Genomic DNA, 15,953 nt, shown 5'->3' with positions numbered 1-15,953 from the left:
GAAGGAATTTTTCAATGCTTCAGAAAGCATTTTTCAAAGAATTTCAAAGAATTTTTCAAATGCTTCAGAAGTCTTGCTTAGCAGTGAGCAGTGTGATGCCTTGTAATTTGAGGATTTTTTTCTGGCATCATTTACCATATGGCTTCTATCAGCAGATAGTCGAGCTTGTGTCATGAACTGAACATGTTAAACTTTGTTTTTGAAGAAAACACTGAGTCTAAGAAACATTTTCCAGGAAAAGGTGCTTGCTCTGACAGATTGTATGGTGGTAGGTCTTGAGAAGTATACATTATCTGTAGTTTGAAGTCTATTAAATAAAAGTCTGGATGAGAGCAAAACCACCATTCTATAGGACATCTTCCTCTATTTACAGCTACTGTCTCCTCCAACCGGCCTATGTGTGTGAAGGAAAGGTCAGTAATACCGTGTGATTGTGAATGAAGGATTTTGCAGACAGAATTCTTTCAAATGAATTTAGCCATGAGGGATAAAAATTACCTAGATCCTTTTAGTAGAACCCATTTAGAGATTGTGCTGTTAATTTAACCTCAAAATTGGTGCATGGCCTTTTTCAGCCTTTTGATACACGTGGGCTTGAGGGAATACCAGTGAGGGGCTTTGGGCTGGGTGGTGAAATGTGGAGATCAGAATATTTAATTTTACATTGAATTCTGGTGTGAAACAAAGCGTTGTTTTAATGTTTGTCATATGCCATGATCAGCAAAATCAGTTTGGTCTGTTTAGGATGGAAAAATCTTTCACAGTCATAAGATATGTATAAAAGAAGAAGTGACAGTCTTTATACAAAGTTCTCAATTCCACAGAATTTTGACAGTGAGTCCAGGATGGGAAGTTCATGAACTAATTTTCTAAATATACAAGCTGAGAATCATTTTAAATTTAATGAACAGGTCAGTTTTATTGTCCTGATAATAATACAAATCTTTTGTGGAGCAGCAATTAGAAGATAGAAGTACCAGTACAAAAGAGCTGAGTAGGAAACAACAAACCATAGACAACAACCCTTAGACAGCCACTAAAACCAGTGTTCAGTCTTCCCCAGTGAACTGAACCTTTGTGGTACTTTCCACATGTCTTAAATGGGATTTTAATTTGGAAGAATCTTAATTTGAGGGAACAGAATGATTTCTGAAACTAGTTGCAATTCGGCAGTTATGAAATAGATTTAATTTTTTAAAAAACAAAGTTTTAGCCATTAGAGAATTACTTCAGTATAGTCTAGTACTTTTTGCTTGCTGCTTACAATTTCAAACTTCATAGTTTTGTAAATCTCCATATCACATTTTCCATACTGTAACTGTTTTAGCTAATTAGCCTTGAGGGGAGGAGCAGCTATTCCCAGAACATGAATAACTGTGTTGTTCTTGTCTCCTGAGAGTCTTCTGGTTCTGGTGACAGAATAACCATCAGGGAAAATATTGTGTTTCCTTTATTTCTCACTTCTTTTGAATGAAGGGAGTAAGATTTCTTTTTGTTGTTTAAAAATGTTGGTTGAACCTTATAGTTTATAGTATAATTATGTGCAATATAATACTCTTCTGTTGACATGAAAATCTGCCCATTTATATAAATGGCTTTGATTGCCAAGCCAATTATGAGAACTTCCAATAATTACTCTTAGCTAAAGGTGAAATGGAACCTAATCTATTTTGAAAACTAACATAGCATTAAATTTCAAAGCACTGTGCAAACCTTTTGCAAATTTTTGTGCATGTTTAGAAACTGCTGGTCACAACCTGTCAAGGTTGACCACGAATTTGTAACAAATCTGAGAATATACCTTTAATATAAACAATCTGAGAATATACAGGTTCTTTCTACCTGTAAAACTAGATTTTGAGGTTAGTGCTGCTTTTTTGCCTCGTTGAAATTGCACAGTCCTTTCACAGATGTTTTTTGAATGTCACGTTGTGCATTGTATATTGCGTAAGAGTAATCATCAGCCATCTAATATTCATGAAAAAAGTTTCCATTGATTATCAACATGTGTAAAGGCTTGAGTCTGTGTAATTCTAAAGTTCCTTCTGACACAGGAGAACAAAACAAGCCAAGTCAGCTGTACAGAGCTCCAAGCCTGACTCAGCAGCCAAGTCCCAGGATCTTGTGCAGCCTGCAATCTGATAAAATGCTGAAATGGGAATAATGTGTAGCAAGGCGTAGCTTTTTAGCTGAAGGTTGATTCTGCTGTTGAAGGAACACTATGGGTGGCATCAGCAACACTGAAAGGAAAGACAGATGCTAACACCTGATTTCTGCAGAATAGCTGAGTTCCCTGAACCTTGTGTTCGTGCATGTTTGTATCTGAAAAGAGTGGAACAACTTCATTGTATGCTAGCAGGGCGGTGTGTTACAGGTGCAAGGAATAGTGAATTGCCTAATTGATTTTACCCTTCTTATTTAGCTCTGAGTATGGCTTACACTTAGGTGACTTACATATTATCTTTTAGTGAAAATATACATTGTCTTCCCATTTATGACACTACTGGAAAAGCACCGTGCCCTAAGTATTTTCATTGTGTATTAAACTGTCTGATTAAACTTCTGTTTTCTGCAGTACTTTTTTTTTTTTTTTTGCAAATCCTTTAATAACTAAATATATCACTGTCACTTAAGCTAGCAGCCTTTCTTTTTCTTGCACAAAACAGTTTTGGATCTTAAATCATTTAGAGTAGCATTGTCAGATTGCTGAAATAGCAAAAAAGAGCCATCATAGTGCAATATTTGGCTAAAACTGTCAACTTTAATCAGAAAACTCTTCTATTTGTTGTAATCAAATAAACACATGAACAAAAGTCATACGGTAAAAGCTTATGGAAGTGCTTTTGGTAGAAGGTCGAATAGAAATTGGGTTCCGAGTCTAATACGCTTGTTGGAATGGGGCGTATTGGTACAGCCTTGATACACAGTTCTGCTGCCAAAGGAGCTGACTATAAAGGAGCTTTACATTGTTTCAGAGTTCCCAACATTATCTTTGTTTTCTCAGATACCTTTCTTATCCTCTCTGTCCTAAGTGTATTTTCGATCTTCTCCCTTTTTTTCCCTTTTCTTTTTTTTCTCCTTCAGGGACATAAATCATTTACCCCTTAAGTGATCCTTTTCTTGTTCGTTTTGTGGTGTCTGAGGAACTTTATACCAAAGTGAAAATGCAGTTGCAAATGCAGTTGCTCCCTGTGCCAGAACCTCAGAAGCGACGCCAAAGAAGTTTGTAATGTCTTTTTTGCTACCAGAAACCTACCTATTGATTGACCTACCTACTTGACCCTTAAGGAAGAAATTGGAAGATGTTGATCCAACCAAAACAGAAAATGTCTACAAGAAGAGTCTCTTCAAAGTGCAGCTGTAACTCAATAAGAAATAATTTCTGAGAAAAGAGTGTTTTGTCACTGCTGATCCAATGTGTAATTCCTTTTCTAGCTGAATTAAGCTTACCCAGAACGGAGTTGCTCTTCAGTATGTTTGAAGGGGAATGATTCTTTTTCTTTATTCAGTGTGATGCTTCCCCTCTAGCCCTTGTCAAAATTAGCACTCAGTCTCAGTAGCATCAAGAGTGTGAAAATTTTAGCAAAATTTGAAAAAAAGATGCTTGCTGGCATTGGTTGAAAATAGGAATTCCGTGGGTAGAAGAACTAAATAGAGAACCTTAAAGACAGTGTTTAGAATTTGTTCAGGATTTGTTTCTTGAATGTCTTGAGATTTTAGGGTGAAATTTCACATCACATGCTCTTAAAATAGAGTATGTGGTACAGCCTGTGTAATCATCTGTTTATCACCTTGTCCCCATAGGACACCTTCGTAGTTGCCGGATTTAAGTTGGCAAAATCGCCTACAGCGAGAGAGGATGGTAGACATGGCTGCCACCTGGAGGTGTCTGAAGAAGCTGGATCAGCCATTTATGTACGTGCCTACCCAACTTTTTTTTCGTATTTTTTCTCCAAATACTAACATTAACATTTTGCTTTACAGTAGAAAAAAACCCAATAACATCTACTAGAATCTGAAGTACTGCAGATTATTTAGCATTTGCATCAGGAAACAATCAGAAGACATTTGTGTGTGTGTGCATACATTTTAATAATATCCCTGTCCATGCAAGGTTCAAATTCTCAGGCCTCTTAAGTAAATTTCTGCTTGTTGAGTGCAGAAATTTGACCTTAACTGGCTTTAGATAGATGCCTAGAGCTGTTCAAGCCATTCTTGTGCATCACCCAATGCAGTAATGCAGACAAGGTGGAGAGTGCAAGAGTGGTCTTAGGTCTGTCATTTTTAGTTTTCTCTGGGCTATGAGTTTGTACTGCTTTAACTCACATCATTGCACTTTACCTTTGAAATACATGGATTCCTAGATTTTTCATTATTAAAAGAGAAATACACCCCTTTTTTGCAGAGGAAAACACTTCTTTAGTACTATTTTCACATCAATACTGTTCATCTTAAATGTTTCCATCAGTTGAAATATGGGAGTGGAGATACGGGAGTGTTCTGCTGCTGCTTTTATTTGTCTGTGATAATATATCAAAAGTGTGCATTTGTTGTGGCCACTGTCTTTGCTTCAAGAAACATTTGCTATCCTTTTTATGCCTAAGCATTAGTACTTTTAAAGTTATTTGACTTATAAAAATTAGAGAAGATTTGGATATTCTGCATTTGGAAACCTGTAGCTGGGGAGGAGAGGGACTAAGTGTGGAATGAAACTAAGATTTCAATAAATTTGTTGGACAGTTCAGTGAGATATTTTTAGTGTTTCATATGAAAGTTATTGCAACAGCTACGGGCTTCTGGTGAGAAAGTGAGGCACATTTTTGATGACTGTAATTGTCTACGACTGTTAAAAAGAAGGATGATAGCATTGTGCTGAACTCTCAGTGACAGTGCTGCAAACTCTGTTCTGTAGCCAGTGAAAAGGAAAAGGCATGTTCACTGAAGAATGATATAGCATTATACTATATGATGATTCCTTTGAGCCTATCCATCAGATTTGGAAACATACTTCGAAATAATTATAAAAACTTAAACACAAAATCACATATAAAAGAGACTTACTAAAATAAATTGTTTGTCAGTGTCAAGGTTTGAACCTTTTTATGTATAATTGTTCTGACAATTACTTTAAAATTAATAAAATATTTTGTTCTTATTTCAGAAAGGTATTTTTTTACAGAATTGACCTCTTGAGATAATTAAAACTTGGCATGCAGCTCAATGAGAAACAGAATCTATTAAAATTACAGTGCAGACTGTTTCATGTTGATATCTGTTGATAATGATGATATATAGGTGGAAAAACTGTGTTTCATTGAAGATAATAAGATAGCAAATCCATGCCCTGAGTCTGGCTAAATGTGTCTGAGCTACACGTACCTTAATTTTAGGCTCTACGTGAGGCATGCAGTTGAGTACTGGCAGGACCTCACGACATACAGTCTGATCCCAAGGAAAATGTGCACCTCACTGAAGGTGTAGGTTGTGCTGAGGAGGCATCATTGATCAGAGAGTGGAGCTTGTGGCACTTAATTTACTGACACACTCATTGAATGCTTAAAATTAATATAAATGAGCTGAATTTTTTGTGTGCTTCACTTTCTCAATTATAACTGCTCACCCAACTATTTAAAATAAATAGAGGGCAGTAAGACGAGCTCCAGGAATGCAGTTGAGGGTGGAGAACAAAAGCAGATCCCTGGCAGGAGTCTGCACTGCTGAGGCAATGTGAAGCTGTGACATGGGACCCCGTGTCCAGCAGATGGGCTGTACTGTGGCCTCAGGATGGCAACAGAACCCTGCGTTTCTCATTGTAGTCTTGACATTACATCAAATCACCACAATTATTTCTTTAAAAGACCACACGCTGAAGATAAGTCTGGCTTATAAGCGTGGCTCTAAAAGCTTAGGAACTACCTTTAAATAGAATTTTTCCCATCCTGGTGAATTTTCCTTGACCTCATTGCCCAAAGGAGAGTAAAGAGTCACTGAGAGTAGGCCTGCTTTAAGCATTGATTTATACACAACCTAAACCTATTTAAATTCTCTGTTAAACAAGTCACTATTAGAAAGTACAGTTTTAAATTTGTGGCCTCTGACTTTCAAATGTTGATTCTTCTAATGTGACCTGATTTATATTCAACCAAGTGCGTTTCTATTTTAGAAAACGTATGTGTTATTTAAAATAGCTTTAAGTGCAATTAGAGTAAATATTAATTTTTTTTCTATAGGAAAAAAATTTACTAGTTTCAGAGGTGATTCTCATAACAGCAATGTCTATAGTGCTGGTTTGTATTTTCTTATAACGTTGTATTTGCTTTAATGTTGTCAAATCTTGTTATATGTGCAATGCCTTCAATTTTGTAATCAGTTTGCTGTTTTTCCTCTTCTCAGATTTATACTGCACCAAAAACAACTGCTGCTTCAGAAACTGCATCTGTGGTGAGTTCATATTTGGGATGTTTTTAAATTGCCTGAGACTAACTGCATGTCAATAGGAATGTGTGGAATTTTTTTTCTTTCCTGTTTATTTTAATTCCGTACTCTCATCCCAGCAATCGTTTGTTTAGCTTTTAATTTTGCAAATACTATGTCTGGAAAGCAGAATAAAATATCAAAAAGCAGTATTTTTTCTATAGTTGCAGTATAGTTCCCATCTCAATCTCAAAATAGGCAGGTTGGTTTAGGAAATATAGACTGGAAAGGTAACTTCCATTCTAAAGAAGATCATGCTCTTCTACTTTAAAAAAATGGAAATAAGAGTCTTTCTTTGATTCAAAATCTGACTTCAGATACTGCTCTTAACATTTCTTTTGAATACCATTTGAAACAAGCCTTTACGTGTCTAAATTAATATACTACAAGAAATGGTATATTAAAGGCATGGAAATTGTTGTATGAAATTTTATTGTTCTTGGTCATAAGATTAAAAGATTTAGTAGCAAAGAAGATACAGCTTGACTTCATATTAATTTTATCAAGAATTTATATTTTTTCCCCCAATACCATAATTGAAAACCACAGGTTTTAGTCAATTTGGCAGAACTTGTGGTCTTTAAAAGAGACTAATCAGCGTATAAGATAAGGTTACCTTAAGATGAGAGGAGAGTAGTCCCTGAATAGTAGAAGGCAGTCCTTAATTTCTTTAATCCTCCAACAAGTGTGCTATTTTAATAGGAAGACTTACACAGTGGCTGTGAGACGTAATACTTCTCCCCCCACCCCCCAAGACAGTGATTTTGTGCAGTGACACTGCCAGTGAGAATTACAAAATTATTTATGTATGTGCCCTTTGGACGCACACATTAAAATCAAACAGAAAAAATTTCCATTGTTCTTTATTATAATGACTTCTATTCACCTATTTCGTATAATGAAGCTTACGTGAACCGAGTGGTTAGTTTATTGTATGGACGATACAATCACAAGAAGAGATGGAAATAATTCTTGTGTGCTTTATTGCCTGTGAATCTATATATATTTATCTTTAGAATTTCTAAGGTGACAAAGAAATAGATAAACTTTATTTTATTTTTGAGATGAAAAAAAGCATATCTGAGAGTGGATGGTGTTAAAAACCAAAATTCTGGGTGAATGTTTGAATAATTTTTTCTCATTCCCTAATTTTATCATGCCTTTCCAGTCTGTTGCACCAAAATATGTGTATACTCCTCTGAATCATCTTAAAGATGGAACTATAGTGAATTTGTACGGCGTCGTGAAATTCTTCAAGCCTCCGTATGTAAGCAAAGGAACTGGTATGTAGTATATTCAAGAGATTTAATATTTCCTCCTCCAAACAGAACTGTTCTTACTATGTTTGTTAAAAATCAACCAGACCAACAAATTCAGGTGATCCTTTGACCGTGGTTCTCAGCTAACATCAAGGGAACAGAACAGATCGGTGAAGGATACCTGCGTTGATTTAGGCAGACTGGTGGGGATAGCAAATGAACACAGTATTTATCAAGCTAATACTCTCAGTGTAAAACATGGAAAAGGACTTATGCAAAGAAAAAAAGTTACAAAAGCCCTGTCCTTGTGGAAAAGGGTTGTTGTGTAACTATGTACAATTCTTCCTTTAGATTTTGACAACAAGTGTTATGATATGCTATAAATGCGGTGTCAGTGTATTTGTTACTTGTAGAAGCTGTGTAACCACTGCATCATTTTTTCTCTCTGTGAGGTGAACACTTACTGATTGTGCAACTTTTGCTAGAAGGTTATACCATTTCAGTAGATGCTCAGTAAGTACACAGCTAGCTGATTTCCCTGCTGAATTCAATTAATTCAATGCAGTTTGATTCAGAGTTGATCAGAGTATTCCTTGCTTATAAATTTACTGTGCATTTTAAAGTTGTGGGGTTTTTTCCCTTTTAAATGTATTTCTAATCAAAAAAGAATAGATTATGATGGTCACTGTTGATTTTTATGGGTTTTTATTATGCAAGTTTCTTGAATAATGTCAGTAGCCATGAATTTGGCTTCTAAATACAGAAATTTAAGAGAGTATCAAATCAGAACCAAGAGATAGTGGCTTGACTGCAACAGATTTTGCAACCTTTTGTGAAGAGATAGCTTTTGGGAATTCAGCAGCAATTTTACATACTGTTGACCATGTCAACAGAATCAGCAATGTATCTGCAGCACGAGGGCTCAGTGCACTGGTGTCCTCAGGAGAGCAGTTCAGTGCTTCCCATACACTTGGTTGTCAAAATAGATTCCCATTGGTGTTTATTATAGAAGGTGACAAGGTTTGCTCCTAGAAAACCTTTCCATTCTGCATTCTTACTAAACGTTGATAATGCAGTAAGTGTTTCCCAAAATAACTCTGAAACATAAACAAAAAGCATGTCTGAAGAATATGGGATAATCTAATTTAAATGTTAACATTTAAAAATAGATGTAGTCATTAAGTTGGGAACTGAGCCAGTAACGGTCCATCTGTTTTTATAGTAAATATAGTGCATGTTCATTTTTTTCCTCTTGAGAGTAAATTAAAATGAATATTATCATATTCTACATAGTCATTGATACACTAAAGTTCTTTTGCTAAGCAATAAATAGCAAATCTTTCAGATAAAACAATATTTTGTTGTTTTGTATAGAATAAGCAAAGGTTTTTAGACAAAGCTGTGGGAAAGTTGCATGTCGCTTTTTTCAGAAAAAATAAAACATTTTTTTGATAATACAGTAGCCCAATAAAAGCAAGTACAAATAAGCACAAATTCCAATTGCTTTACACTACTAATGTAAAACACTACAGACATTCCTAGATGTAAATGAGGAATTATGGTAAGTGAAAGTATCTGCAGGAACTCAATGCGTTTGGACTGGAGACGGGATAAAACCCAGGATAAATCTGGAGAAGTGATCTTGGAAAACAAGTTTCCTTCAAAGATCATCTCAGGGAAATGAAAAATCCCTAGCTTAAAAAGATCAATAGTAACACATAATATTTATGCTCTCTCAAATGGAAGGACCAAATAAAAAAGTTTACGAAACACTTCTTTTGGATGGGAGAGCTCAGCACTGATACTCTTTCCTGCTTGATGTGCCACTGAAATCTGTAGAAGGCTTCCTTGTAAAGATACAAGTATAATCTAGAACTGTACAGAGCAGAGAACAGTGTCTTGGTTTTAAAGTAAAAGATTGATAAATTATTTCAATATCGATTTACTCGGCTCTTTTCTGCACAGGCTGCCAAACAACATCTTTCACTGCAATGAGCTTCTTAAAGTCTTCATTTTGTGGTGGTGTCTGGTGATTGCTTGCTTATGCTATACCCGTTCATTTGCTATCAGTCTTACAATATCTACGTAGTATATAGATACATAGAATACATATATATCTATTTCAAAAGTTGGGTGCTCACTGATATTATCAGCCTGCAATTGTAATAAATTTCTCAGCTATGTTCATAAGGAACAGAAGAGATGAGCTTTATCTGTAATAATTCAGGATATTGCCAGTGGTGAAAGGAGGCACTTTCCTCCTGAAAAATATTGTAGGTTTAAAACTCAGTCTTAAAAGCAAAGAAACAAAACAAACCCCACAAATCTTCTAAAGGTTTTGTTTCCTTTTTTCACATTGCTGGCAACAGAAAGGGTAAGAAGGAAATGAATGAAATGTAGAGGGGACTACTTTTACTCTGAGTAAATTATGGAAGGGCAGTTCTTGAAGGATCACATGTGATCTAGATTCATCGTTTGTCCAGCTGCTTTAACAAGACTTTGGAGACTTGGGGACTTTGAATATCTTACTTAGAAAAGCACTGATAGCTGGAAATTAGTTGACAGCTATTCTTTTTGGATATGTAACACAAATAAAGCTAGGTGCACTGATTATTAAGGTAATATGTCTCTGAAACAACTAGTACACATTTTTGCAACTGATCTCTTTGACAAGTTAATCACTTCAGTTTCTTAAGTAGTAGAATTTAATAGGGAAAATGATGATTTAATAAAGAACTAGTCCTTGCCTAGGTGTCATTAATTACTTCCTAATATATCTTTCCTGTATATTTTCAGTTGGTAATATGAAAAAAAACTAACGCCCCAAACTCAGCAATATCAGAGGAGATCAGGGACACAATTTGAAAAGTTTCTGATTTATGAAGATAGTTGTGATTCACTTCCTATTTTATCATGAAAATCTCTAAAGTAGTTTTAATTGATTTGGGCTTTAGTGTAAAAATATTCACTACTCAGTTAAATATGTCAGTGTTGGGTTTTGGGTTTATTATACAATCCAGGGTTATATCTGCTTGAGAGCGTACGAAATGCTCAATGATTTCTCTGAATTGCCAGGGCATGAAATGGTTCTTGTCAGAAAATTCTGTAATTGCATTAGATCTGGCACAGTCCTGCACTAATGCATTCCCTTTCTGACACCATGTTAATGGAATCATAGCTTTAAGCTGGTACCTGCTGGAAGCATGGGCAGTGGAGCCACATTACTTAATCCATATGGGTCTTTATTTACTGTATAGATGTGCCCCTAGATATGAGATATTGCTCCTTCTTCCGTGTATTCAAGCTTAAGGCTGAAGCCTTGCACTCTCTTCCCATTGCAAGCAAGCGGTACCTAATTTAGCCTTGTCAGTTTATATAATCTATAATTAAATGTTCATCATATGCATTAGATGAATGTTAAAACACTGATTAATTAAATGAGTTTTCAGTATGATTATAAATTATTATTTATTCCATATAAAGCTGTTTTAACTGAGCATGCTTCAGCTTAGGTTGTGCAGTTAGGGATATCTATACAGGGAATTTTATGTGTTTCAAAAACAGTACTTTCAAGAAAGTATTTCAGGTCCTGTTTGGAACAACAGGCTTTCTGTCTGAAAAGTCTGTTGGAAGTGTTTAAAATTACATTCTAGCTTTCCTTCCCCAACAGCTTAAAAGTCTTAGATATTTAAGTTTTTTTAACAAAGGTGATTCTCTTCTCTCTCCCCTTGCTTAAGCCTAAGGACATCTCAAGTATTTAGCTTGAGTAAAACCAGTAAATATAGAAAAAGAAAGCCTCTGTGTTTGTAGTGTCCAATTACAGAGATTGGGTGCTTGACCATGGAAACTTTTGGGATGTTACAGTGTGACACTACTGCTTCCCCAGCTTTTTCTCTTTCTGCAGATATTAATTGGTGTTTTCCATGATGCGGGGAAGAATTATGGCAAGAAAAATCCTTCCTGCTGGTAAACAATAAGTCATATGAATTATGTTCCATTTGCCTGGGGAAACATCCACCTAACTTGTTCTTTTAGTGCATTCATATGTCACATGTTGAAGTAAAATCTCATTTTAGTCTAACTAGACATGCATGTGGGTGGTAACTATAAAAATTAATAAAAGGTGCCATTTTCAGAAAGCACGCTTCTAAAAACCTTGAACAGTTCCAGGTCAGCAGTTCTACATGCCTAAAATACAGCTTAAGAACCATAGATCAGATTCTTAAAGGTATTTTGAAGGCCTAAGTTTTATTTTTATTTTCAATTTTTATTTTATCTGGAGCTAAGTACATCAAAAATTCTTAACTCAGAATTTGTTTAAAACTATGTAGTGAAAAAAACATTACATGTGGGCAATTTTAATGAAAACAGTAAATTTTTAATAAATAATAGCAAACCAACTTTAGAGTACAAAGCAAACTAGTCACAGACTGTTGTGGTATCTGATGCTCTATTTGTGAGGAAGCAGACTCAAGAGTTAAATCTGCAACAGTTTTCACAGAATCATAGAATCATATGGGGTTGAAAGGGACCTCTAGAGATCATCTAGTCCAACCCCTCCACCAGAGCGGGTATACCTACAGCAGGTTGCACAGGAACTTGTCCAGGTGGGTTTTGAATGTTTCCAAAGAAGGAGACTCCGCCACCTCTCTGGGCAGCTTGTTCCAGTGCTCTACCACTCTCACAGTAAAGAAGTTCCTTCTCACGTTTAGGTGGAACTTCTTATACTCAAGTTTGTGCCCATTTCCTCTTGTCCTGTCACTGGGCACCACTGAAAAAAGACCAGCCCCGTCCTCCTGGTACCCTCCCTTTAAGTATTTGTGAGCATTTATTAGATCTCCCTTAAGTCTTCTCTTAAGACTAAAAAGACCCAAGTCCCTCAGCCTCTCCTCGTAGGAGAGATGCTCCAGGCCCTTATTCATCTTTGCAGCCCTTTGCTGGACCCTCTCCAGCAGTTCCCTGTCTTTCTTTAACTGGGTAGCCCAGAACTGGACACAGTACTCCAGATGGGGCCTCACCAGGGCAGAGTAGAGGTGCAGGATGACCTCCCTCGACCTGCTGGCCACACTCTTCTTGATGCACCCCAGGATGCCATTTGCCTTCTTGGCCACAAGGGCACATTGCTGGCTCATGGTCATCCCGTTGACCACCAGGACTCCCAGGTCTTTCTCCTCAGAGTTGCTCTCCAGCAGGTCAGTTTCGTTCTGTAAAATATTGTATTTTGGTTTGTTTTTTTCCAAATGAGAATATTGACCATGTATTTAAATTTATTAGAATAGAAAATTAAATTTAACATAATAGAAACTGTTGCAGAGGTAAAGATAGTGATTTCATTTCTGGAGCCTAAAGATGAGAGTAATATTCTTTTACCTTCTGTTCACAGTGGTTTGGTCTTTTAAAAAATAATTGCTGTTTCCTACTATCTAATATTGAAAATAAATAAAAGTTCAAAAATTGTAAGAAGGAAATGAAAAATTAAACAGTTGAATAAATAGTTAATAGAAAGAAATCTCAAGACAGTTACTTTGATCTGGAGTTTACAAGTGATGGCATGAAAGCATCTGTTTAGCCAGATGTTTCTGGTAGTTATTGAATGTTTGTATTTCTTAAGTGCATAGCCATGTTAGAAATAACAAGGTGTAATAAAACATCTTCAGTTTCATAGAATCACAGAATGGTTAGAGTTGGAAGGGACCTTAGAAATCATCAAGTTCCAACCCCCCTGCCATGGGCAGGGACACCTCCCACTAGAGCAGGTTGCTCAAAGCCCCATCCAGCCTGGCCTTGAACACTTCCAGGGATGGGGCATCCACAGCTTCTCTGGGCAACCTGTTCCAGTGCCTCACCACCCTCACTGTAAAGAATTTCTTCCTCATATCTCATCTAAATCTCCCCTCTTCCAATTTAAAACCATTCCCCCTTGTCCTATCACTACACTTCCTGACAGAGTCCCTCTCTGGCTCTCCTGTAGCTCCCTTCAGATTTTGGTAGGCTGCTGTGAGGTCTCCCCAGAGCCTTCTCTTCTCCAGGCTGAACAACCCCAGCTGTCTCAGTCTGTCTTCATAGGGGAGGTGCTCCATCCCTTCTTTAGAGGTTTTGTTTTGGGGTTCTACAGTATCTGCGTGTGTACTCACAGCTTTCTGGGGAGTGTATCTTTGTATTATTTTTCTTCTTGTCTTTTGCTGAACATACTGGTAGGTTGGTTACCTGGTTCAACTGCATGATTTTAGGCCAAATACACTTGTTTATTGAATGGCCTCAGTAATTCCTGAAAACAGCGTTAATGTTTGCTACAATAATGTCACTCTCTTTTTTTGTGTCTATTGAAACATAAGAAGCAGAAGGCAACCTCTAATTAGAGTCCTTCATTGCTAGCAACGTTGTCAATGACTGTTTTTCTCTCTTTGCAGGGGTAAGTTATTGATCCAGGATAGCGGGCTTTCCACTTCAATGTTAGGAAGGAATACACAAGCGTTAGTAAGGCATGTGATTGCCTAAAAGGGGATTTGTAATTAGATCAATGATTTATCCCTTAAAAATTGTTTATACAAGTAGATTTGTTAGGAACTGCTGAAGTCTTCAGTAAAACCAAAATAAGCATATTTAGTCAGTAAGTACTGAATGCCTTCGTACAACATCAGCAACTACTCATCTGCAAAGCTTTTGTAGCAATGCTGATTTTCTTAAAATGACAGAAAAATAAATTTGTGAGTGGTGGGATTTGGGGTTTTTTTGTTGGGTTTTTTTAATGTATCTTTACACTGTGGAGAGTTGCTGACTTTCTGAGCTTGCTTATGACTGATGTAACAGTCCATAAAAGAGCCAAAATGCTAAGGTATTTATAAAAAGAAAGCTCGTATCTGAAGAATGAACCTAAACTGTCATTACAGTGGAGGAAATTTTTAACTTTTCAATGACTGTTACAGTTGTACAGTTAATGTTTCAAACATTAATGTTTCAAACTATATGAAGTCAGGACTTAGAAGCTTGGAGGTCAGTGTTCTCCATGTAGTTAATGTAGCCTTCCACTGATCTTGACTTGGAATTTTATTCGTTTTAAGATAGTCCTTGCAATAGTAATGCATTCCTTTGCCTAAATTTCTGTTCCAAACAAATAGGTATGGGTTTTTTATGAGATGGAATAAGAAGTAACAAGTAACAGTAAGTTACAAGTTAAAGTAATTGTATTTTTAAAGAATATTAAGGACTAATCTGGGAGGGTATCAGAAGCATATAAGACAGATGCATCACTGTATTTCCAGTTTAAACCAAGCATTGCTTTTACCTCCTCGTTATTTCATAAACAGCAATTCTGAGGTGTTACAAGCATCCTTACAAATATCCATGGCTGATGGTCCCTCACATGATGTTAAGCCTGAGTCGGAGTACCTGTTTGTAATAATGTAATAAAAAAGTAGGTGCAGTTTGGAGTTCTGTGCAGTATCAGCCTAAAACCAATGCTTTTACTGAGTCAATCTAGTATGAAAGTAAAAACTTTCTTTTATACTATATAAATTTGCTGAACTGTGCATCTATTGCATCGTACTTTTAGGGCAGATTATTACAAGTAAAAATTACCAGTGGTAAAATTTCCATTCTTTATGAGAAGTTATCAGTACAATTATCCAGTAAAGGAGAATTGATACCTATACGTAAACTTCCTTAACTTCCTTTTTTTGGTTTTCTGGGGTTGTTTAGTTTTTCGGGGTCTTTTTTGGTAGCTTGGTAACTGAGGGATTATTGCTTCATTGGAAAGTATATAGTGAAAAACTCAATAGGCTGAGCCGTGACATTTATTGTTTCCTGTAACACTAGGACATTATTTAAATTCAGCAATTCTGTCTAGAGTTTGGCACTCATTATTTGTGCAGAAAAGTGAATTCAATCACTGAACTATAATGCTGCTATGGAAAGCAAAAAGTAACTCTCACATTTGAGCTGGAGAGCAAAAGGTGATGACTTTATCTTTAACCTTCAAAAAGGGCTTGCTGGATGAGAATTTTTTTTAAAAAAATCAGTCTTTATGCTATGTTCTTGGAAGAGCTTTAATTAGGTTTATATTGGAAGTGATGTTTTGAGGTCCTAGTTAAGAAAGGAAGTCTAAAACTATAGACAGGGAACCTATATTATGTATAAGTTGTTCTCTGAAATAAGTACAATATTTTATACTGCTTAAGTAGGATGATTACTATTCTTTTGAGTATGCTAATTACACAGAAA

General features: G+C 36.1%; 1 protein-coding gene across 3 annotated transcripts in view; it reads left to right on the top strand.

The window, feature by feature from the left end:
* POT1 (protection of telomeres 1) overlaps positions 1-15,953 on the top strand; it is a 69,253-nt gene that overhangs the window by 16,646 nt on the left and 36,654 nt on the right. For all 3 annotated transcript variants that reach the window (XM_014963202.1, XM_014963201.1, XM_014963203.1), the window contains exons 5-7: positions 3,805-3,915; positions 6,394-6,441; positions 7,643-7,757. In XM_014963202.1, the coding sequence (XP_014818688.1) occupies positions 3,805-3,915; positions 6,394-6,441; positions 7,643-7,757 (274 nt within the window). The remainder of the gene's footprint in view (positions 1-3,804; positions 3,916-6,393; positions 6,442-7,642; positions 7,758-15,953) is intronic.

This window comes from Calidris pugnax, unplaced genomic scaffold, assembly GCF_001431845.1.
Source record: "Calidris pugnax isolate Ruff unplaced genomic scaffold, ASM143184v1 scaffold44, whole genome shotgun sequence".
Lineage (NCBI taxonomy): Eukaryota > Metazoa > Chordata > Aves > Charadriiformes > Scolopacidae > Calidris > Calidris pugnax.
The sequence above is the reverse complement of the archived record's forward strand: the minus strand, read 5'-3'. Positions and strand labels throughout refer to the sequence as shown.